This window comes from Osmia lignaria, chromosome 11 (assembly GCF_051020975.1).
Source record: "Osmia lignaria lignaria isolate PbOS001 chromosome 11, iyOsmLign1, whole genome shotgun sequence".
NCBI lineage: Eukaryota > Metazoa > Arthropoda > Insecta > Hymenoptera > Megachilidae > Osmia > Osmia lignaria.
Window position 1 is genome coordinate 11,371,053 of NC_135042.1, and position 24,628 is coordinate 11,395,680.

Here is a 24,628-nt window from a genome sequence, read left to right on the forward strand (position 1 = left end):
ACTTATATATACATATGTACATACATTCATACATGTACCTAACAACTCACATGACATTTAAAAGATACCAGTATTTTCCTTTTCGTTTTTCATTTGTAACTCTTTTTCAATTTGAAATAAAATTTATAGATTTATTAATTTAAACGAATCTAAACATAGTTCATAAATTTTTAGTTTTACAAGGTTATTATAGAGTTAATTACTTTGTACAAATCTTTTCATTTTTTCTACAAAATAATATTCATACAACTTCATAATTACATTTTTTATACTGTTCATTCGATAATACATGTAACAGAATCCTTTACTTCTTTACTTCTAAATCTATGTTGAACATTTATAAACTATATGAAAAGATACTGAAAATGTAAAACAAAGAATAAATGAAATATACAATGCCTGATCACGTATGATGATTACAATATTCTGATCAAAATCAATTAAGATAGGAAATCAATATTTATCTGCTTTTGGAGCACAAAGTGCATTGCTCCTTTTGTATGTGGTGGCAGCACTATCCCAGTGTTACTTCAAGGGTTAATTTGTGTTGCTCGACACGTATATTACCCATGAACTGCGTAAATCGTGTTTTCTATCACAAATTGTCAGAAACTACACTGTTAAAAGGTATGTTTACACTTTACGTACGACGGAAAATCGTGTCCTATTGTAACAGCACACGCATTCTGTAATTATGGATAAAGATTAATAACTATTACTTTGTCGATGCTAAAAGTAGACGATTAAAAATGGTTGCCTTGTAACAGATCTGTCAAGCGATATTTTATTTCATTGAATTTCTACAATGCGATAAATACAACAGTACGAAATTCTTAGTTGTCAATGCGTTTAATAATAAATTCAAAGTAAATGCAAGAATCGATCGATTTCTACGAGAGAAAATATAATTTCACCGTCTATGCTACCATATGTGTAAACCAAGCAATCGCATATTTGAACATTTCACTCGTAAGCTTCGTATATGTAAAAGAGTTCAAGGTTCTTTATCTTTTTTTTTTCTTTTTAAATACTTCATTATGATAAAAAATACTTGTTACGAATTCAAATAGTATAAATAATTTAATCTGTAATTAGCGTTTTTACTATTTATATATTAATTAAAATATTATTACTCAAGTATTAATATATGTTAATGATAAATATATATTTAAAAATTAATTCTATTTCTTTGTACAAATTAAATCATCTGGATAGAGAATATTAGAAATTCTACAACAGTGAATTCATTTATAGATATTTGTTTGCTACATTGCTAAATATACATTTGGAATGAAAATGAAGATTCCAAGCAATCACTCTGGGAATGACTATGGACATGAAACAGGGATTATCTCTTACATGGACAATAATTTTGAATCTGAAATTGATGTGCAAGGATCGGATGAAAGTGATTTCTCTGAATACTTGTGGATGGAAAATGAGGAAGAATTTGATAAAGAGGTTCAAAAGCATTTAAATTGTTCAAGTATTGGTCAAGATTGAGTAATTTATAAATATTTAGTTATGAAATGTTTAAAAAATATAGGTAATCCAACAATTAATGGAAGAAGAACTAACAGAAGAATGCCTAAAAGCAATGTGGGAAGATGAAAGACACGAAAGGAACACAAATTCTATTACTTGGTCTACCGCTACAAACACATTTGAGAATAATAGTGCTGAACTTTGTCAACAACTCAGTCATTTAAAAATGCACGATGATCTTGCTAAGCAGGTATAAATTTTTCAAAGTATATCTAAATTCTATTATAAAATACACAAGATTAAATTTATCCAAACATCAATTTTCAGAGTACACTAAATCCAAATGCAGCTGAATTTGTCCCAGCTTTTAAATCGGCAGTAACAGCTGTAAGTACACCACCAGAAGTTACTGCAGAATCATCATAGAAGCATTCACCATGCATTCTTTCCTTTAACCCAATAAAAAATGAGCTACGTGTATGGCTAACATCCACATTCTTTAATGACACAGTTATATCAATGGAATTATATTAAGTGTTAAATGACTGTGACTACACGTACAAAGGTATACTGAACATCAAAGCGGATAATACATAAAGCTGTTATATATACTATTCAAGATTAATGAATTCAGTTGCATAAACTTAAATTTCAAAAAAAAAGCTATTCAAATTTTTATAGTCGTAAAATATTGCATAATATTATAAATGTTTAGTTTTACATATATATATTTTGGCAATATAATGAGCAATGGTATACGCATAAATCACTGATAAATATTTGCAATTTATATTTCTTATTTAATTGGGGAAAAGTACTTTCGAAAGTAGATGTTTTCGTTAGTTTTATTTTGTACAAATTACTATATAAACTGAGGCAGCATATAAAGAAATAATACGCTGATTTTCGTGAATTATGTTGTACATAATATTTAAAGATGAATTGCTGTATCCCAGAGAGCGTATCTTTTTTTTTTTTTTTTTTTTTTTTAATTCTTTCAGAATACTTGTTTTATTAAGATCTGAAAGTTTTTATAATGTAGTAAGAATTTCTAGATGAAATACTTTTCTAAGAGTTCCTTTTATAACACTTATTTTATACTGGTATATATCTTTTGCAATATCATTGACATAAATCATCAACATGTACTAAGGTCGTAAGAGTGATGTAATTAAAATGTTGCATCGAGAAATGTATTGCATCCAATACATATTTTGTTGCTAAAACATACTTAACACGTTTAATTATATAGAGAAACTTCTATGTTTTTACTGTCAATCTCCTTTTTTTATCTTAAGAAAACTAATATCATAATTCTGGTCCTCTATCAGCATACATCTTGAAAGACTTGAAGATCTCAAATGAAAGTCTTGTATAGGCTGTGAGGGACTCTTCTTGGGACTCTCTTTAGTAATATTGAGAGTCAATATATTGCTTACTTATTTTAATTAAGTATAAATTTTCCGTAAGCTAATATTTTGAAATTAGAACATGTATATGAAATGTTGTAATATCACAAAACAAAAAAAAAAAAAAAAAAAAACAAAAAATACTATGAGTGGTGAATTTATTTCAAATATAATAACTTAAATTTAAATGGTTAAACTATATGTTGTACATTCTTTTCATGGCATCATGTTTCCTCGTTAAATCTTAATAAACTGTTGATATATTTCTTCATAATGAATTTCACCACTTATGTATATTATTTGGAACTTCATTATGTACAAATTTTACTAACATTTCTTGCATTGTGATAGGCACATAATTCAGGATTTTATAAGATTGCATATTGTAAATCTGTATTACTTTAGTCACAATATGCTTTAGTACGAATACAGGAACTGTGATTATGAAGCAGATTAAATAGATGTATCAGATATATTACTCACAGTTAAGACATTTTGTTAATTTCGTAATGTTTGCTTTCTACTTTGTTTGTGAATTTTTTCTCACGTTTTCGTATTTCTTGTGGCTCCTCGTGAAAAAAAAGAAATGTATCTTTAGATTGTAATTGAATATTTTACAGCTATTTATAGATTTGTTAAACAGAATTAAATTTATAAATAGCAATGGATTTTAGTGATTTCTTTCAATATTCAAATATAACCTAGTATAAAAAGAGACTGCTTTATAGATTTAGGGCTATTTGTTTAACAGGATCTGATATATATTTAGTTAGTTACTGATTATTAATCATTAACTAATACTGATCAAATTACACAATATACCAATTAAAAACAGTTGTTTAATTTGTATGTTTTTACTTTTTGCAATAAAGTCACAAAAAAATATTTAAATACAAAACATACATTTATAACCACATAAGTATGAACCTTATAATCACTGAATCTGTGTCAATTCAAATGACATGCAATATTTAAATCAATATTATTGATATTTTTAACAGCATGTCATGTATTATAATAAAAGCTGTTTTATAGCAGTAGAGACAGAAAATGTATGCAGTTATGATCTTATTACTATTTAATATGCTACTGCATAATACTTTTTCCTATACTCAAAATGTTTCACATTATCCTAAAATAAACATGAAATTTTTTATGAATTATTTTAATAGTACCTGTGTTTATTTGGTATATAAGATAATAATAATAATAATAATAATAATAATAAAATATTTTAAGTTTTAAAAGCTAAGCAACTGCACTTATTTCATATATGTTATGTATAATACAAAAGCAGTACTATAATAATAATAATAACAAACGAAAAAAAAAAAGAATTTATTCATGTAGTGCTAAAAGCAACTTGTAATATTTAGATTCACAGGCACAAATAATGTGCTCTACTTTATTGTCCAGTATATATATATATATATATACACACACACATTTTTTCAACTTTATGTTGAAATTAAAAGTACAATATTTAAAATTAAAAAACAAAAAAGAAAAAAAAAGAGTTCACATAATATAGACTATATAATCAATGGTGAATTTTTTCTTTTGTAATTACCATTGCAAAAACAATGTGTAATAAATTAGGACAAAAACAATTATATTTTTTAAATGATTGTGAAATTATAATTATTATACTAATGCCATTAAATATTTGCATTTGCAATATCCTTGTATCGTATTATTTCTGTAACATTTAATATATGAAAAAAAGTATATAATATACAAACCTATGTGATTTGTTTATACCTTTCAGTCTGCCCTATCCTTCTGAGCTAATGGTAAATACAACCTTCTAAATTATAAATTTATTGAATGCATGTACATATGTATATAAAATCATACCTAAAAAATAATAAACAGAGATATTTATTAAAAGCATCACCTTATATTTGGCAGTATATTAGTAACTACAATTTAATCTTACAACTACTTTTGTATAAATTAATATCTGTCTTGCAACAGTAAAAAATTGATACCAATACATATCGTGTTTTAAATCCTGCTAAATATGAAATTCTTCTTCATTACACACTTTCTGCAAACACTTAGATGTAGTTCAATATAACACGTGTATTATAATAACTACACTGCCACAACTGAAATAACATACATTATGAAATGCAAGTTCATAGATACTATTACATATTTGTTACATGTATAACATACTATTTTTATTATCAATTAGATAATCATGCAATGTTTGCTGTAAAATTTATTAAGGTAATAAATTAAAATTGGTCAGTATGTCTAGATAACTCCTAAAACACTGACAATGAGTTATATGTGATAAAGTTTCACTATTAATGCTAACTTAAATTAATATTATTAATATTATACCAAAAGAAACAGTTATTTGCAAATCAATTAAAATGAAAAATTACAAAATTGTTTTTAATTTAATACTTTACTCACATGAAATATGAAATTGGTATCAGTTTTTTCAAGATTATTTCTTATATACTATGTGTAATACAAATTCACCATAAAGAAGTTTCTTTTTAAAATGTGTAATCGTATTTACTTATATACATTCATTAAATACTCATTCTGCAGTCTCTTTATTCCAATTCAATACTGTGTTATTTTTTTATTGCTTTTTTGTAAGCTTTACTGATAAAGAAGAGTGAATCGTTTTTAGTAGAACATATATCGTTGAATAACGAAACGTGTAATTTTCAATTGTTTGATAAGCACATCGGAAAACTCAAGACAAAAGAATTTATCATTATCTTAAATATGTTTGTATAAATGAATTCATTTGCTTATATACTAATTATTTGGAACTGTTAATATAATTATTCACGTAGAAGAATACCAACCTTGGTATATGTATTTTAGCTGATACTATGTAAAAGCATAATAAAGTATGTAGCAATATTATTGTCAAAAAATTCATGATACTAAAAAATCCACACTCACATAATAGATTAGCAATATTTCAAGGCCTGAGATTACTAATTAAATTACTTGTGGTAACGATTGTTATATGTAAAAGTTAATAAATTTTGTAATACTTCAAAAGTTTATAATTTTATACGGGTAGTAAGAAACATTGACTTCTAGATATGTATAAGAAAGTATGTCGTTTGTATAGTTGTTAAATATAATCCTTTATATATTAAGATCAAAAATAGAAATAATGGAAAATGTATATCCATCAAATTCAATCCAGATAATATCTTGTACAATCTCATAAAAGAAAAAAAAAAGAAAAATATGAGGCCCCCAATAAACTGTCGTGTATATATACGCAAATATATATACACCACTTATTGTTCAATATTATTTAGTAGTAAACTTCTATTTGAAGAAAGTTATACATATAATTAAAATTTATATTTCCGTATCAGTTATATAAGTAATACTAAAAAATTGGCATTTCTCTAAAAGATACTTAGTTAATATTATAAAGGCTATTATACAATTAAGTATTACAATCTTACTTTCTGTAAATTGTAAATTTCATTTGCAAAAAAATATATTCAATTATTGACATCTATGAGTAATACCGAACTGTATAGGTGGTTTAAGTAAAGTATAATTCACTTACTTTTTGTATGTATCTTATAATGATTAAAATATTATAATCATTATTAATTGTCAAATAAAGTGTATATAGATTGTAGATTACTCTTATATTCTATTAAGGAAAAAAAATGAAAGATTTAGTCTTATTAATTTGAATACAATTGTAACCCGAAGTTTATACGTACTTCAGAAAAGAAGATCACTCTTTAATACATAATTAAATATTACTTAAAAATTAACATGTTCATATACTGCATGTTTTAACTTTCAGATATTTAAGAGTTAACTTTTCTTTTATGCAAGACATTTTATTCTCAAATAGTTGTGTTAGAAATATTTTGTTCTCTTATCACAATTACAAATATGGAATTCATCTTTTTTCCTTCGCTATTTAAAATTTTCATTTTGTTTACTACACTGACAACTATTAATATTTATGATATATTATATCAACTTTTATTAAAAAACATTTAATCCTGCTTATCTGATAGTCTGAGAAGGAATTTTTGCAGAAAGAGTGATTATAATTTTCTATACCTCATGATACATAAATTAATAATAAATGTGACTTATAAATTTCATTTAGCACATAATAGAAAATGAAACATCTTGCTAAACCAATTTTTTTTAAAGGTGATGCTATACACTAAGTTTTATTTTTATTAAATTACTTACAGATAAAATGTTAAACGCTTTCTGTAGGGCTTTGAAATTCTGAAAGTGCATGTATCGGATTCTGCACTTTCTTCTGTGAACCCTTACGCACTTTTGCTCTAACTTCTTCAGGTCTCTCAGGGCGTACTAACGGTTTTTTTTCTGGCGCTTTCATTTTCCATACCACAATAGGAGACTGTTCAAACAAATGAAAAAAAGCGATTATTTAAAAAAATAAAAAATGTACTGATAGCAATTATAAATTCTTGTTAAAACATAACTGATTCATTTCAGTAGAACTACAAACGTAGTAACACACATATATATATATATATGCATACTTACATACTGCATAATCCAATGGTTAGACGGTAACAAAGTTTTAACATTAATGTTAATTATATATGTAAATATAATACAATTAAATCTATTTTTGTGAATAAATATATAATTCAAATGAATAATATTAGAAAATCAACAGTACTTACCGTTACTGTAGATTGTCGAGGATATTTTGTTGATGCAACATACGAAGCTTTAACAGTTAGAACAACTGCATTCATTAAATTCTTAGCTGCCTGAATAAGGGAAGTTGCACTGTCAAGTCCAGAAACAATTAATTCTCCACTAATATTTTGTACATCTGCTTTAACTTTACTTGTAATATTCATTTGATGACAATACAGTGCTATACGTTGCAAATATGCTAAAAGATCTTTCTTGGTAGAACTTTCTGGGCATTGATCTGCTATTTGTCTAGTTAATTTATCTAACTTAGTTCCAGCTTCGGAAATTTTCTTTGCTGCGTTAATAACATCCATGGTTGTCTTTAAAGGTCCGCGACCTCTAGTAAAATCAGTCATTTCCATCATTATCATACACATATGCTTAGCAAGAACAATAATGTCATTTCCTGCATCGTCCCATTTGGCAACTTCTTTATCAAATTTCAATTTTTCACTCTTAAAGTACTCTACTTGTTGTAAAATTTTCTGTTTATCTTTTTCTGGCATCTTACGCATCGCCTCACGAGCAGTTGTAATACCGCTAATTTCTGGATATTCGTCCACACCATGTTCACCAGTTTGAGCACTCGATTTACTACGAGTTTCTAATGTGTAATGTTCATCCAGTTCAACATCTTCGGGGTCTAAATCTTCGTCCGCCTAAAAAACAATTTTAGTAAGTACGCGAAGAAAAAATTATATATAATAAATAAAAATAGAAAATCTGCAATTTGATATCTTACCCTATTCATTAATACAGCGCGTCTAATTTCACGAACTCCGTCGTAAACTAATCTCGAAGCATCTATAAAATCATTTTCATCCACATCTTTAGCAGGGTTACTACCTAATGCATCTACCGCAACTTCTACTCTCTGTGCAAATTTCGGCATTACTTGTTCTCTTAGAACTTTTACAGCTTCTAATACCCGTTTTGTGTAAATACATGGTTCATAATTATCCATTTCTGCTTGTACAACGTTACACACTCTAGCTGATCGTCCACGAATCGCACCCGCAGTTCTATCTAAGGTATCGGCATCACCTTCTTGTAATGCTAATACACATTTATTTACGTCTTCTAAAATATGGTTCTCAGATACAGCTAAGAAATCGTCGATGGTAGTAATGTCATCAACGGCTTCCGTTAATACTCTCACTTGATTCTCCCACGCTTGTCGAAATACTTCCATATTATCTAGAGCTACTTTAGACCGATTACGGGCTGCCAGCACACGTGCTGCGTTAATTACTTGTGGACATAAATTGCCAATCTGAGCTGCCGCATAACGAACCATTTTTACTCCATCTTCATTTCCTGACATACTACAAACTAGATTGGCAACCTAATTTGTATATAAAGTTGATTGTAACATTATATTAAATTAATATAACAGTAATAGCGTATATAGTGATAGTAATAGTCTAAAGCTATACCTCGACCAGCTTATTGGCATGTTCTGTAAAAACAAGTGCATACTCTTCTACTTCTTTATCACGACCGTTTCTTGCAGCTTCAATGAGTACCAATAAAGGTACACTCGTTTCCAAAAAACTATCAGATACATGATCTACAACCGCTTTTCGCAATTGTCTACGAAGATCACGTGTTTTTCTACACATGTGGTCAATTGCTCTTTCCAAACCTTCTGATTGTTCTTTAACACCCATCTATTAAAACATATAAATCAAATTATTAAAAACAAAGTATGAACAAACCATTGTCGCATAAGCAGCCAAATAAAATCTATGCTATTTTTTAACTAACAATGACAGGTACAATGTATTACGTTTTTTAATGATATAATATGTACAGTACAAGAATTATTATAGGGTAACTAAAATAACTGCGAATACTGAATTATTAACAATTATTTGTTAGTGCTTGTTATTAGGTAAATAAAATATAAGTGATGTATACATACATATAATTAAAAAAAAAAAAAAAAAAAAATATTTATTTAATCTGCAAACTTTATGAGAGAACGCAGATTTCATATTTACCCGTTTCCCACCCTGAGCAAGCTGTAACTGCAGTCATTAAAAATAAACACAAATGAGTAGAATGAAATAGACTAATAAGAAATATATCAATTGTGTTAAGTGACAGTGTAATTACTCATATGTACCGAGTAGTTTCATAAAGTGAAATATGAATGAAAATAAAATACTGCTGCGGTCGCCGTAAAAGAGGAATTTATAAAATACTTACATTATTCATATATTCACTGAGTAAATCCTGCAGTGCTTGTCTAACTGCATTACATTCTGCGACAATTCGTTCTCTACGATCATCTCGTGTACATGAAGAATCTGCCATTAGTGCAGCACCACTGATAATGCTTTCTAATCTTTCCTCAAGGCTAGGTCTTGTACGTACTTCGTTATATGCAAGCGGAGACATCACCATTCTTTCATCAAAATCATCTAATGCTGCAGCTAATTCTCCAGGTCCTTCATAAGGATGCTGACTATCAACTGGAGTTTTTCCTTGTGCCACATCATTGATAGTATTTACAGCTTCACAAACTTGCTTCAAAACATAATCACGATTTGCTTTGGCTGCAGCTAATTCAGGATGTCTAACATAAACTTTAGAAGCAGTAAGCAGCATTGTTGAATGTTTCTTTAAAACAGCTCTAGCTGCTGCTAAGTCATCCCTTAACTGAGGATCTTTTAGTTCTTGTTGACGTTTTGCAGCTTGATTCATTAGTTCTGATGCATTTCTTCCAAATTGTTTTATATTTTCCAACAATTCTCCTTGCGAGGATGCATTTTTTAATTTTTTCAAATCATCCTCTACTACGTGTAATGACTTTAGCAATAAATGCACATCGACCATATCTGCTAAAATAAGTAAACGTGTGACTGCAGATAATAAATTCCTTGCAGCACGGACCATATTGCCTCTTTTTAAAGAGGAGCAAGGATCTTCTGAAAATTCTCTATAAAGAATAACAATATTAGAATGTATTTAAAGTATTTGACATGTTACATGTTACAAATATAATAATACAATACCTGGCAGCAATGCTCATTGCAGCACCTGTTTTCCTTACTTCTTCAACAGCACTTAACATTTCAGCAGTAATATCAGGATTTTCATAAGCAATCTGTTCACCTTTCTCAATAAAATTATTAGTTGCTTTTTCTACAGTTCCAACCAAAGCACTAGCCCTCTTTGATTTTCCTTTCTTTTTCTTACTTGGACCTTTTGTATTTACAAGCGTAGTTACTTGTAAAACTAAAGGTTCTAATGTCTTTTCTACAGACATGGTACGAATTTCTAAATTTTTGGGATCCCATTTTAATGTTATCGGACCAAAGTGATCTGACATTTTTGTTTCTTTTTAGATAAATCAATCCTAAAAGATAAAATGTTAAACATTTATTATTGCGTGTAATTTAATGATGCTATAAATTATAGAAAAATTACCTGTGCCTTTTTAATACATTACAGATAATTTAAAAGCAGAGAGATGCATTAGATGTGTATAAAAAAGTACCATTATATTAATATTTCTAGAAAAATATTACCTTTTTCATTATACTGCTTTAAATAAAATATTTTTAAAAATGTAATCCTAATAAGCAATAAATGTTTAGAAGAAATGAGGCGTATCAGAATTCAGAATGCTCTGATTATTTGAAAAAAAATTATATACAGCAAATATTGTATGTATATACATACAAGTTAATAATTTCTTACCTTCATGAAAAGATTACAGTATAAAAACCTATGGAATCACTAATAAACCTACGTAAAACTTATTCTTCTCTTTTATAAAATCAATTACATCGAACACCAATATCAAGTACAAACAATTCTATATCACTTCGATGCATTACTCATGTCACCTACTCCTCATTTATGACGTCATGATTTCCACCACAGTTGAAAAGCTAACGATAGCTGAACCAACCGGTCTACGCCCGAAGCTTTGAACATGAACATTGAAGCGATGCTTGCAGATGTTCACGACATGATTCCTCGCCTGAAAATGCAATAGCCAATCAAAAAATTGCTTTTTCGAACTTTCGAAATTATTTCATTGGTAAATACACTCACCTTTGTCGCGTTTAATGCGTACTTGGTATAAATATTCATCATTTAAACAACACATTCTTCCATTATTTGAATTATGGAAGTTGAAAGATCAGAGATATTTCAAATTCCAAAAAGACTTTTTATCTATCTGTGAAATGATGATTTACACGAAGTATTTATATACATAATCCTAATGCTTTACTAATGTTATTTTAGAACAATAATGGTTTTTATATAATAATGACATGTAAAATATAATATTGGTAATGTATGAAATTTTGACAAAATGTCAGAAGTTATTGTTTTAAGTGATTCAAATGAATCTAATTTATCTATTGAATTAAATGACGAGCTGAATCATGTTAATGAGAATAAGAAACAGAAAATTTTAATTGATGATACTGACTCAAATGATTTTGAATTTCCTGCAGTACAGTTTTATCATACTGTCAATGAGAACAGAACATCTGCATTATGTGACAACAATAGTAAAGATTATTTGAATGATTTTAATTCTTGGACACCATCGTATCAAAGCAATAACAAACTTCCTACTACTAGCAAAAGTACAAAGGAACATAATGTTAAAACACATCGTATATCTGACTCACCAGATGCCTCAGAAGATTCAGAAAATGATACCAATACAGGGAAGAAGAAAAACAGTAAAGCTACAACAAAAAAGAATAAAAGGCAGATCACAGAAAAAGGTGTGAAAAAGCAGAAACAATTAAAAGAAACAGCATTGAAAACAATTGCTTTAAAAAGATCAAAGAATATTAAACCTGGTGAATGCTTAAAATTCATAGAAGTTGTTATTGATAAAAATATTGAAAAGTATGCTTTTATTACAAATATTGTAAATACATTGCTTGATGCTAATATAAAATATAGTATTGATACAGGATTAACTCCAAATGGGATTTTATGGAAAAGAAGTGTTGAAAATAGCTATGTTAATGAAAACAATGAAATATGTACAACAACAGATATTGAAACAGTTAACCAAATATTAATAATTTGGAATTGGAATGAAGTAGTAACAAAAGTAGCAGATGATAATTTTTGTGATTCGATTGTTAACATTAAAGCCTCTTTAGCAGATTACAAAATCATATTAGTAATTTTTGGCATAGAAAATTATTTTACATATAGAAAGGAAGGGAAAAATTCAAGTAAAAATAAAACAAAAAGGAATAATACAAGCAATAATGATGAACTTAAGAACTCCCCAGAAATATCAAGACACAAGCTTGAAATGTGCCTTGATAAAGTACAAATTATTGCTAATTGCAATAGCAGATTGATTGATAGTCCTCAAGATTTAGCATTGATGATTTATCAATGTACAAAAGCTGTAGCAGAAATACCATATAAGTTAGAAAAAAGTTCAAATTTAAGAAACAAATTTGATTGGTATGTGATGGGAGATAATAGAAATACTGTACGCGTGGATAAAGATGGAAATGGATTAAAAAGAGTATGGCAACAACAACTTTGTCAGTTTAATTTAAGTAGTTTAGAAATTGCAGAAGCAATTTGTTCTGTATATCCAAGTCCTGCAGATTTGATAGAAGTAAACATAACAAATATATTTAACATACTTCACTAAAGTTTTTATTCTATTCTTTCTTTTTTTTTCAGGCCTATATGAATTGCACAGATGACAATGGATTGAATTTGTTAAAAGATATTCCGGTAAATTTTAAATAAGTTTATATTTATATATAACCATAAACTGTTAAAAATGAAAACCATTGAAATCTGCGAATTTCGAATATTTTATTTTTATTCTATTCTTATATTTAATTTATAAACATGTTATTAACTTCACAGATTAGAAGAGCAGCTGGACCTCTTACAACAATACGAAAGATAGGCCCAGAATTAAGTAAAAAAATATATTTAATGTTTACATCTGAAGATGGTGAAAATATTTTATGTTAAATATATTTGTATTAGAAACTTCAGTAAACAAATTAATGAATATGATATAGTTAATAAATGTTGCTTTGCTATTTCCATTTCGTTCAATGCATTATCTCACAATGAAGCACAAAAATCATAATAACCAATTCACACATTTTGTAGATTTTTGCTTATTTCACGATTATAAAAAATCAAGAAATTATTTTCTTCATATCATACAAATAAACAATGTTAAAATATATAAAAGTTTCAATCATTTTTTGTGTATTAATTATTTAACAATTTAGCGCATAATTTGACTGAATGAAAATTAAAAATATCAAACAGAATATATTCTACTGTTACATACATTTATATCATGTTAAATAAAGTAGTCTAATTCTGCGCTAGATATTCCTGCACACGTTATATGATATGAAATATAACACTTTTACTATACCAAAGGTATATACAATACATCTGTTTACAGCAAACTTGACTATGATAATCGGTTAATAAAAGTAATTTTCTAATACTTTTACAGATGTTTATTAAACATAAAATATCTCAAAGTTTATTATAAAAGAAAGAATGAGATTTCAATCATTTTATAGTAACTTTTCTCTACTATCTTACAGTAAAAAATATATAAATGATTAAATGCGGTTTAAATGAAATTTCTTGTGAATATTCAATGTAACTTCTGCTAAATTATCATTATCTGTATACAGACTAATATTACGTAAACCTCACGTGAATTTTTTTACATGCATTCTTCATACATTTGCCTCCCATTATTTAATATTGCAAATTGTTTTCAGTAAAAGGAAAAGTGTAAATTATTAACTAAATCGATTGCAACGGATAATTAATCATTTTAGAGTAATACAAGCTCTGTGTCTTGAATGTTAATGCACAATTAAATCTTACATGTATTGATAGTTGTACAAAAAAAAAAAAAAAAATTAAACTGTAAATGAAGATTATATTGTTACATATCACTTATTAAGAGAAAATTTTTGATATTTCATGTATTTGGAGTAAATTTAAGTAACAAAAAGAATTATTGATGCATTTAAATTAAAAAAACTTGCCAGTATTCACTTCTAGTAATGAAATTGCTATTAGACTTTTTAATTGTAATGTATCTCTGAAAGTATTATATAATATGAAGATTAAAAACGAAATTTTAAAAAAGTACAAAATAGTGCATACAATAAAATATAAACGTATTATTGTTAAAAAAAAAGCTATTGGTCTCTTTCCACTGTTAACATGCATTCTATAAAAAACATCACGTGAATTTCAACCAGGTATATCTATTTTTATATATGTTCATTTTATGATACAATCCTTTGTAAATTTGAAGTATTTGTATGATTAAAATCAATTTATTATCGAAAGTTATATTTATATACTAATAATATACATACATTAGCTACAATCTTAATATAAAAAGTTAATTTGATAGAAACATTATTAATTAATATTAAACACTATTACAGAATTTTGTATTTCTTAAACATATTCAAGTTAAAAAATGCATATTGACAGTAGAGAGATATTCAATACAGTTTTTTGCAATAGGTATTGACATCAACTTTGTTTTTGTAAAACACGAATAGAAATTTCATAATAATAGCAACAGTAACAATACATTTGTAAGCAAATTTTTGCATTATTGATTTAATGATGTTGTTCATAGTACATCACTGATATTATGAATGATTCATTCAGTAACATAGTTTTAAATAAATCAAATTTTTATAAGCTGATATTAATGACTGAACATTACTATCTTTTTCTTCTATTTCAATAACGACTCATTAATTTGCTCGCCATCATTATAAAATGTTCTTAAAATTGTGGCTTATGTGTTGAAGTAAAAAATATTTAAATAACAAATACATTTAAATAAATGGAAGTTGATTGTAAAAATAGCGTGGAACAAGACATACGGTAATATTTAATATGCTTGGCTTTCTATTCTGCTTTGCTTTTTTACAATATTACCTAATAATGAAAACGATAAGTTGATAAAATAAAAGTGTAAACATAATACATGAATAAAAGATGAATTCTTGTAATAAAAAATTAAATTTTGAGCAAAAAAACAAAATAGATAAAAAATTATAATGAAATAAATCTATCACATTTGAAATACATGTTGTAAAATTATTAACATACGATGAAAAGGTGATCCTACATTTATAATATTTAAATTGTATTTAATAAGCAGCTAAAGTAAATTGAATCAATCTTTCCATACAAAACCGTTTAATATGTAATTAACTTTCGATCTACGAAACATAATATACTTATTGCCAATTTTTTTTTTCTTGTTTTATGAAAAATATTCATGTTCCCAATATTGTATTCAACTAAAATGGCAGGAGTATAAAGGTAATAAAAAGGATCTGTTTAATTTTTTCATCTTAAATTTGGGACAGAGTAAACGAATAAATGTGTAAAAATAAAATACCAGTTATATTAAATTTTGCACCACGTATACCAATCGAAAATTTTTTCGGAAAATAAATCTAAGTCGCAAAAGAATAGGAAGCCAAACAATAATGTTTCTGTAAAACAATGATACTGAATTTATTATCTTTATACTCATCTTAAACCATAATTTTTAATCCACTATAATTTATAGTTTCACTCGCACACACATTCAAGCATTTGGCAGGCAAGAACCTAGGAAAATCTAAATAAAAGAGATTATCATATCACTGTTAGGGCTTGCAGGTGTGTTAGGTCCTTTCAAGGTATCATTTATGTCCCTTCTAAACAATGATAAATTTTGTGTAAACCTAAAATAAAAAAGGCATATATACAAATTTCGGTACTTAATACAGTCGTTTTTCGTCTCCTAATGTTTCTTACCTGTCTCTATTTTTTGTGAGTAAATTTCTTTCAATCCCTTCCATTAAATTTTCAAACCACTGTGCCATTGTTGCCTGCTTATCAACTGGTTGACTTCTAATAATATTTTCTCGTAATTGATTAAAATACTGTAATTATATAGATATCGAATATCAAATGCAAACATTATTTACCAAGTCGTTCATGAAGTTTTTATAAAAATTATACTTATAAAAGACTGTTATACTTACTTCTTCATTTAAAAGAATTAATCCCAAAAGAGGACGTGACATACTCCATTGATTTCTACAATCCTCAAATATTATCAAATTTAAAACTGTACTTAATATTTGCTGTAGAATTTCAGGATGTTGTTTTAAAACTTGTAAGAATAAGTCACCACCTCCTGGAACTACAGCATTTTTCCTTCCTGATATAAACAAAAAGGGTACATGTATTCAAAAATACACAATATATGTATATAAAGTAATAATTAATAAACAATGTACCTTTCTGATATAATTGTTTAAATAAGTATGTCACAATATGATCGAGCGTTGCACAACAACCAGTACACACCATTGTATCTGTAATAAAGTTTGGTTATTCTTATTTTATATCTCTTGTATAAATAAAACAGCACGATGAAAATGTAATTACATTAATTTTACATTCTCTACACCGACGGTGCGATAAATAAAAATTAAAAAAAAAAAAAATAATAATAATAATAATAATACAAATTGTATTTTATACCTACCGTCAAAATAATAAAAGTCTACCAATATTTTTAATATTTACAATAATAAGCTACACACTACTTAGCATATCATGTGTCAAACACAAAACAAACCACATAAATGAACAAATGACACTTAATATATCATGCGCATAATAATAAGTTAGTAATTAAAAAATTTATAACTTTAAAAACTGATGTATTTTAGTAGCATGCCAGTTGTGCGGCTGACTATGTGTGCTAGACCCACTATGTAATTTAATTTTAAAGGAATAAACAGTTTATGTTTTTAACGCAATGTTGGACTAAAAATACCAATAACGATTTGGAAAAAAAAGCAATTCAATAACGGCACTTAGGGTCTAGATTCTATAAACTCCAATCCTCTTATTGCCTATATCATTATTATGACTCCATCATTCACTTTATATGCATAAAGATGAATTACTTAACATACATATTCATTTTTGTATCTTTTCAAACCATAGCTTAACTAATATCTGTAGGCAAGTTTACATTCCAAGCAACAATGCAAAAAGCAAATAAACATAAACAAAATTAAACATCCTTATAGTCTATTGTTTTTTTGCTGATTTGTATATTGCATAAATAATTTCATAACTGTTTTAAGATTATTCAATATGTACTCACACATGCATATCAAAAGTTTTTATTTTTTATTTTAAATATGGAAAATTTGGTCCAATTTGAATAAAAATATCAATTTCAAAATGTAACTTAAACAGTAATATAAGTAGGCGATATTAAAATCGCTATGATATATATTTAATTGCTGAATACTTTGAATATGAAATATTCTTCAACATTCGATAAATATTTTTTTAAAGAGAAAAAATTAGTGTAACTGATCGAGACTAACAATCCCAAGGCATGGCATAGAGGATAAGAGAATGATAAATAGATAGAATCAGCCGCACAAACCTGTATAGGAGTCTTTTTGCGCACCTAGTGCTGTAAGGCCTTCACTGATGCTTGATAAGATGTACAAGAAAACCCTTGGCTCTAAGGTAGAAAGAAAAACCATATGATCTTGCGCCAAACATTCAAGTAACACATAGTATGTTGCAGATAATTTTGGATAATCCTATAAATAGCAATATTAAATTGTTAAAATATTGTTTTCACGTTTTAAATTAAATTGAGAAATGTAATTATATGAATCAATCAATGCGTACCAATATATCACTTTGTGGTATACTAAGAAGTAATTTTACAAATGTATTAAGCGCATTATCCAATGCTTCGTCACCGTATAATCTGAACACGCCAAAATTTACGTAACTTCCACATAATGCTGCTTTTAACATACTGAAGCATATACTTATTCCTTTAAGCTTTAATGGGTATATCTGATCCTTTGGAACTTCAACGTTTAATATACGATTACCATAACTACATATTACTTTACTAGCTTCACGAAATAATAAAATTCCATTTGGAGAAGAGGCATCAAACTGTAATCTTTGACTCCTATTTTGTACTAATTCAGCGAATAATTTTAGGACGGGTGTGGTAACTTGTGGTTCATAATGCCACAACTCCACAGCATGTAATAAAATTGGTGTATAGTTGGGATATCTATATATAGATTAAGGTAATATACACATTTGTATATATCATTTGTAATAAATTATCTATCAAAAGTATTAATCGAATTATATTGTTAACGAAAGGATACATCCAATCAAACAACATCATATAAGATGTTTTTGTGTTGAATGCATAAGCTAAGCCTCTTAAATCTCTTGCTAAACCAATTAGTTCTTTCTTTGCTTCTTCTGCTGCAAACAGTGAAGGATCAGCAGCACCCATCAATTGTCCCAAACTTTCTAGTGCACCTATAAACAATGGGAATAAATATGAAGAAATATAATAAATAATGAAATACATGTATTACTAAGCTCTTAAATATAAAATAATCTTTATACCTGTTAAAGGTAACATAAAAGTATGAAACCTTTCTTCATCTTCTCCTAAATCTACCATTAATAATCTACCCAAAGATGTGTAAAACATTGATCTACAACGCATTTCTGTTACAGCAACATTATTTCCCAAAAATGGAAAATGCTCTCTCTGTTAATTGAAGGAAAAATACGTATAATACATTTGTTATTAATAATTTGTAATAATAATTATGCAGACTCCTTGTACGTACGGTATGATTGTTGAGCATAAACTGTACTTCTTCTAATTTTACAAGTTTACGAACGCAGCTATAACCCACTGACAGATCATTTAATAACTGTAATGTTTTTGAAATAATTTGTTCGCTACGGCCCCAATACTTCAGATTTGTTATTCTGTAAATGTTAGAAAAAAAATAATTTTTTTTTATAAAATTAAAAAAAGAAAGAGATGAAGATCAATCATTTGGAATTATTATTTTCATAAAGTATATTGTACTTACATCGTTCGAACAGTTACTTACATTTTTCGAATAAGAATACCGAGTACCATAGATTCATCATTAACCCCCAAAACATCTGACAGCCTTCTGTATAATTTAGAATTTTTCTGTACTTGATCACCTACGTATATTTTACGAAATTGTTCAAAGAAGCTCAACATTGCTAACTCCAATTTTTCACAGCCACCTTGTGCAAGTCTTGAATCGGTCAAATTCATCAACTGAAGTACTCTGCAGACTAATTCACCATCCATTGCATCATACTCTTCGTTGCTATTAAATGTTATTTTGCCACCAATAACACCACCTATTTTTTTATAATTTGTTTAATATACAAATTTGTTTCATCATTTCAGTAACTGGTACATTATTTCTTACCTATAATATACACAAGCCATGTGAGTTGACCCTCTTGTATAGTGATGTCCATTTGTTGAGTTGGAGATGCTGTTTGTGTCATTAATTCTTGGTATGTTCTAGCAGCTTGATCAAACAGCTGCACCAATAAAGTACATGTTTTTTGATATTCACATCTTCCAATAACAGATATCTGCTCCAACTGTTGATGAACTACTCCTAAATCATCAAGTGGATCTTCTAAACGTTCCCTAACTACTACTGCAACTGATTCAAGTCTTGAAGTAACATATGCATTTACAATTTCTGGAGTATATGTATTTAACAGGTGCGGGTCTCCTGCTTTCACGTAAGGCATAGACGATACCAGCCTTTGCCACAAAGTTAAAAGGTAATGTAAACTGTTTGGTGCAAATTGCCACATTTGTAAGCTTTGAACTGTAAACTTTGCAATTAATTGTATAGCTTCTGGATAATCTTTTACTAAAACCAATTCTACAAGTTGAAAATTGGTTTTTAATCTTGATAGCAATCTACAAAATTCATGATAGTTTCCAGGATCGCTCAGACCTCGTGGGTTTTGTAATATATGTTTTACACCACTAACTAAGTGTGTCAGAAATTGTGCCCTTTCTGGATTGGAAAATAAACTTCTTCTAACAGATGCTATTTGAACCAAACATGAGAGAGCCAAAGATGACAATGAATTAGGTAAACTATGATACAAATCAAAGAAAAGTTTCAGTGATGTGAAATCCAAGAATGCAGGCCTCCACCTGGATGGAATTTGTACCGTGCTGAGCTCATCTGCACTTTCATCGATAGATGTTCCAATAAAGTCAAATGTTAAACAATTTTGTGCAAGTTTTAAAAGTTGTCTAATTAGACCATGCTAAACAAAAGAGAAAAATATGATAATAACACTATGTAAACGTATATGAAAATATGTTTCTTAAACTTTGTAGTAAAAACAGAGATAAATAAAATATACCTGTGCTTCATCATTAAAATTTAAATTCTTGCAATTCTCACGTGCTGTACTTAGTAAAGTACAAGATAACCTAAATATTTCAAAAAGCTGCAAATCTCTGAAGCTACTAGCAATCTTCCTATGTTTGGTAAGAGATCTGTTTGCATCAGCATCTGATACTTGATTCATTTCACAAGTCAGTTGAGAAAGTAATTGAACTCCTATCATACAGTGTTCTACTGACCCCTGTATTATATCAACATATTATTCAATTAAGAACAAAATAATACTTCCTAAAATTGTAAAGTAATAACATACCTGAAGAAATTTTGACACATCACTGACCACATTCCTAAAAACATATTCTTCTTTATCACAATCAAACCAACTGAATTTTGATATCCTGGCAAATAATGTGACCAAAGCTTGTATCACAAAATTTGGTAACTTTGGTTGGGTTGCTAGATAATTGAGAACATAATTTCCTAAAACAAAAAAACCAATTGTGTTTATGTCTTTTCTAATCGTATAATTGCATAAATAGACTTACGTATATCCAGCCTCTGTTGTAAAGTTAGCCCTGCAGAACGTGAAACCAATTTTGTTAATGTGGTAGCTGCCAATAATTGAGCATATGCAGAATCTCCCCGATCTAATAGGAGCTGGCACTTTGTAAGCGTATCTGGTGCATTTTGAAAAGCAACAAGTGCTTTTTCAGCTTCTGCACGATGTGCAGAATCTTGTGATTCATATAACTGCTTGCATAGCAACTCCAGCTGCCGTACCTCCTGTATATCATTCATTTTTAATGTTATAATTTAAACATAAATTGTAATTGTTCCATTTATATGTATATTTTAAATCTACATGTTTCATAACCACTGTTTCACACTTCAAACCACTTAATGGATTTTGTCTCTGTTATGTTTAAGGTTTAATATGTCACATGTTACAGAATAATATATTTTAATTCAAGGAATATAAACAAACAATCATCATACTTTGTTATAATGTATTTTTCTATTACATCTAAATTATAACAAATAAACATCTTTGGAAAAATGTATCACTTATTTATTCTGCACTTTTATCTTTGTGAAATTTAATATATATTTAAAAAATAAAATAACAGAAATTTAACAAAAATTAAAGGTGTATCGATAGAATATATATAGAAAAATGAATTTTTATCCACAATCATATAATATTTATTTATAGTTTTAAGATCTACAATATATAAAAACCATAGTTTTTTCAAGACTATGCTTCACTTGTATAACTGATAAGCAAAAAATAAGTGATACTATAATGATGATTTCTGTAAACATAATAATTCTTTCTTTTTTATACTTAAATATCATGTTAAGGTTATGCAATTTATATTTTGTAAACAACAGATATTAATTAACTAAATTATAAATTATTTAATATTTAATTCAAAGATACTTAAAAGTATATTTCAAATTATTTGTAATTTGAAAAAAAAAATGTATATTTCATGTTAGATAAATAATAATCTAAGCTCAAACTTAAGCAGCAAGTAAAACAACACAGTTTACATTGCAAAATAGAAGTATCTAGACAGGTTATACCATATTTTTTAAAATAATCATAAATATTAGGATAACATGAAAATATTCATAACCATTCAATTTTCTATAAATACAACAAGTAAATATAAAATTCACGATTTAGATGATATTTTTATCCACTAATTATCTCTTGGAACACTAAAATTGTATCTACACAAAATGTTGTTCACGAAAACAAGGTTAATGTTTTACACGTTGACAACACAGTTGTATTTATATAATACAATTCTAATAAATCAAAAAATGCAAAATCTGTTACATTATAACATCATTTTCGTTGACAGTACGACAAAATAGTCACTGTAATCCGGCAACAAACAGTATAGCTTCCATGAATACTTGGATTTTCCGACAGCAAAATGTTCGGGACACACATTCATTCCACATAACTTGCAACAGATTTATCACCGGCTAGTTTATTACACGACTTTTGAAATCACTTCATCATACATAACTCCATCGCATTTTGAGGTTTACATGTTATTTTGATCGGTAACTCACCTGTTCGTCCGCCATTTTCGCAGCTTTGTATTATCTACAATGAAGGCAGGATCACATGCTTTAATCACAAACGAGGTGTAGAATAGACCAACCACCCGATGCTTTTTGGATCTTCCTAGGGGGGCGGTCGGGATCATGGAGAACCCCCTTACCATTTTCGTGTCACATTCTGTTATATCAACTACACTTCGTTTATCGGAAGTGTATAGTATTCTTCTATCTTCTATTTCTAACTCCGTGATCATCTACAGGGTGAACAAAAGTACATACATGAATAAAGAAAGCAAGTAATGATGTAAATAGAAGACCACACTAAATAAAAGGTCATTGGATATACACGATCGTCGCAAGGGCACTGGCGCGTTACCTCTTGTTTAAAATACGATGAATATAAAAATAAAAATGTTACATTATCCTTTCCTCTTTTTCTTCTATGTATACGTATATATGGATATTTATAGATTAATATTAAATACTTTTTGTTCTATTAAATTGGGTTTAAGTTCCCAAGTACTATTTTTGTTAAAAAATTAAAACATACCTTTATTTTTCATAATCTATTCATAAAATAAAACATGATCAAACGATGATTTATTTAATTCAATTATTAGTTTGTCAATATTTTAAATAAAAGAAAGCATCACATGCAAGTTCAATGTTCTTTTGTGCCAAACTTGGACAAGAATAAGAAAAGAACATTTGTGTTTAAATAAAAAATGATTGACATTACTGATGATTTTAAAATGAATATGCATCAACTTTTTGTATGTACATTATGTATAACAATACATAATAATAAAATAGATAATAACATGTAAATATAATATTCAGATTGGGGCCTTTTTCTTTAGCCAAAATCATAACATTTTTAAAGAATTTTGTATCAAAATATTTACAATGAATTATGAACTTTTGTCTCTGATAAAATCATGCAGTACTCCGCGCTATACAATTTAAATTGAAAATAAAAAAAAAAAAGTTCATGAAAAAGATACATATTAATTTCAATAGTATGAAGTACGTTATTTAACAATTTTATACATGGACGCATATTAAATTTACTATCAACAATGTCTTGATAAATTTTATCATATACATCTACTTGAATGCAGGATAATGCAGGTTGCAATAATTTGATCAAATTTATCAGGAACTGTACCGTGCAGCATCGGCTTTAAAGAAACATAAATGTATATGGTAGATCAATCAATTTAGAATATTCATAACATTACCTAAATTTCCAATTATATTATTAATTTTGTCAATATGCAATGACTTTAATCATTAATCCTAATGTAATATGTACTTTAACATTCTGTACATGTAAATTTAAACAGTAAACATATTAAATTCAAGGGATAATGATGGATATTTTTTCCATTAAAATTCCTGCAACTTCTTGTATACGTATTGTATTTCGAATATAGCTTTTCCACAGCCTTCATATTATTTTTACGTAATTAATTTCATACATGAAATTCCATGCTAATATTAACAATAAACATCACAATATTTTCTTAAAAATATTTCTGTTATACTATTATTTCTGTCAAGCATAACATTTAACTTATAATCGAAATTAAGTTACGATCAAGACACGTCGCTCATCACAAAACTTTT

At 27.6% G+C, this 24,628-nt stretch overlaps 4 protein-coding genes across 8 annotated transcripts; 2 read left to right on the top strand and 2 right to left on the bottom strand.

Moving 5' to 3' along the window:
* The first annotated feature begins 469 nt into the window (after positions 1-469).
* Positions 470-4,324, top strand: Paip2 (polyA-binding protein interacting protein 2). 2 transcript variants are annotated; one of them, XM_034338083.2, is made up of 4 exons: positions 470-627; positions 1,255-1,461; positions 1,547-1,735; positions 1,813-4,324. In XM_034338083.2, exons 2-4 carry the CDS (start codon positions 1,291-1,293, stop codon positions 1,909-1,911), a joined length of 459 nt encoding a protein of 152 aa, XP_034193974.1. In that variant the 5' UTR covers positions 470-627; positions 1,255-1,290; the 3' UTR covers positions 1,912-4,324. The 2 variants fall into 2 exon arrangements, with proteins under 2 accessions (XP_034193974.1, XP_034193973.1); XM_034338082.2 differs by lacking the exon at positions 470-627 and adding an exon at positions 750-969.
* Positions 4,325-6,035: 1,711 nt separating this feature from the next.
* On the bottom strand, positions 6,036-11,446 carry alpha-Cat (catenin alpha). Its single transcript, XM_034338054.2, has 8 exons — positions 11,307-11,446; positions 10,619-10,962; positions 9,810-10,542; positions 9,035-9,268; positions 8,341-8,943; positions 7,580-8,257; positions 7,113-7,287; positions 6,036-6,549 (listed from the first exon to the last, which is right to left on the bottom strand). Exons 2-7 carry the CDS (start codon positions 10,933-10,935, stop codon positions 7,123-7,125), a joined length of 2,730 nt encoding a protein of 909 aa, XP_034193945.1. The 5' UTR covers positions 10,936-10,962; positions 11,307-11,446; the 3' UTR covers positions 6,036-6,549; positions 7,113-7,122.
* A 424-nt stretch (positions 11,447-11,870) lies between these two features.
* mms4 (Methyl methanesulfonate sensitivity 4) lies at positions 11,871-13,762 on the top strand. 2 transcript variants are annotated; one of them, XM_034338060.2, is made up of 3 exons: positions 11,871-13,125; positions 13,290-13,343; positions 13,482-13,762. In XM_034338060.2, exons 1-3 carry the CDS (start codon positions 11,932-11,934, stop codon positions 13,590-13,592), a joined length of 1,359 nt encoding a protein of 452 aa, XP_034193951.2. In that variant the 5' UTR covers positions 11,871-11,931; the 3' UTR covers positions 13,593-13,762. The 2 variants fall into 2 exon arrangements, with proteins under 2 accessions (XP_034193951.2, XP_034193950.2); XM_034338059.2 differs by having other exon boundaries at positions 11,871-13,221; positions 13,482-13,759.
* An 834-nt stretch (positions 13,763-14,596) lies between these two features.
* On the bottom strand, positions 14,597-23,303 carry Ranbp16 (Ran-binding protein 16). 3 transcript variants are annotated; one of them, XM_034338039.2, is made up of 15 exons: positions 23,009-23,303; positions 21,466-21,703; positions 21,234-21,400; positions 20,937-21,161; positions 19,967-20,837; positions 19,610-19,895; positions 19,337-19,481; positions 19,107-19,254; positions 18,857-19,016; positions 18,354-18,756; positions 18,100-18,262; positions 16,928-17,005; positions 16,670-16,848; positions 16,440-16,567; positions 14,597-16,366 (listed from the first exon to the last, which is right to left on the bottom strand). In XM_034338039.2, exons 1-15 carry the CDS (start codon positions 23,021-23,023, stop codon positions 16,261-16,263), a joined length of 3,312 nt encoding a protein of 1,103 aa, XP_034193930.1. In that variant the 5' UTR covers positions 23,024-23,303; the 3' UTR covers positions 14,597-16,260. The 3 variants fall into 3 exon arrangements, with proteins under 3 accessions (XP_034193930.1, XP_034193931.1, XP_034193932.1); XM_034338040.2 differs by lacking the exon at positions 23,009-23,303 and adding an exon at positions 22,561-22,583; XM_034338041.2 differs by lacking the exon at positions 23,009-23,303 and having other exon boundaries at positions 14,600-16,366; positions 18,124-18,262; positions 21,466-21,928.
* Positions 23,304-24,628: the final 1,325 nt, after the last annotated feature.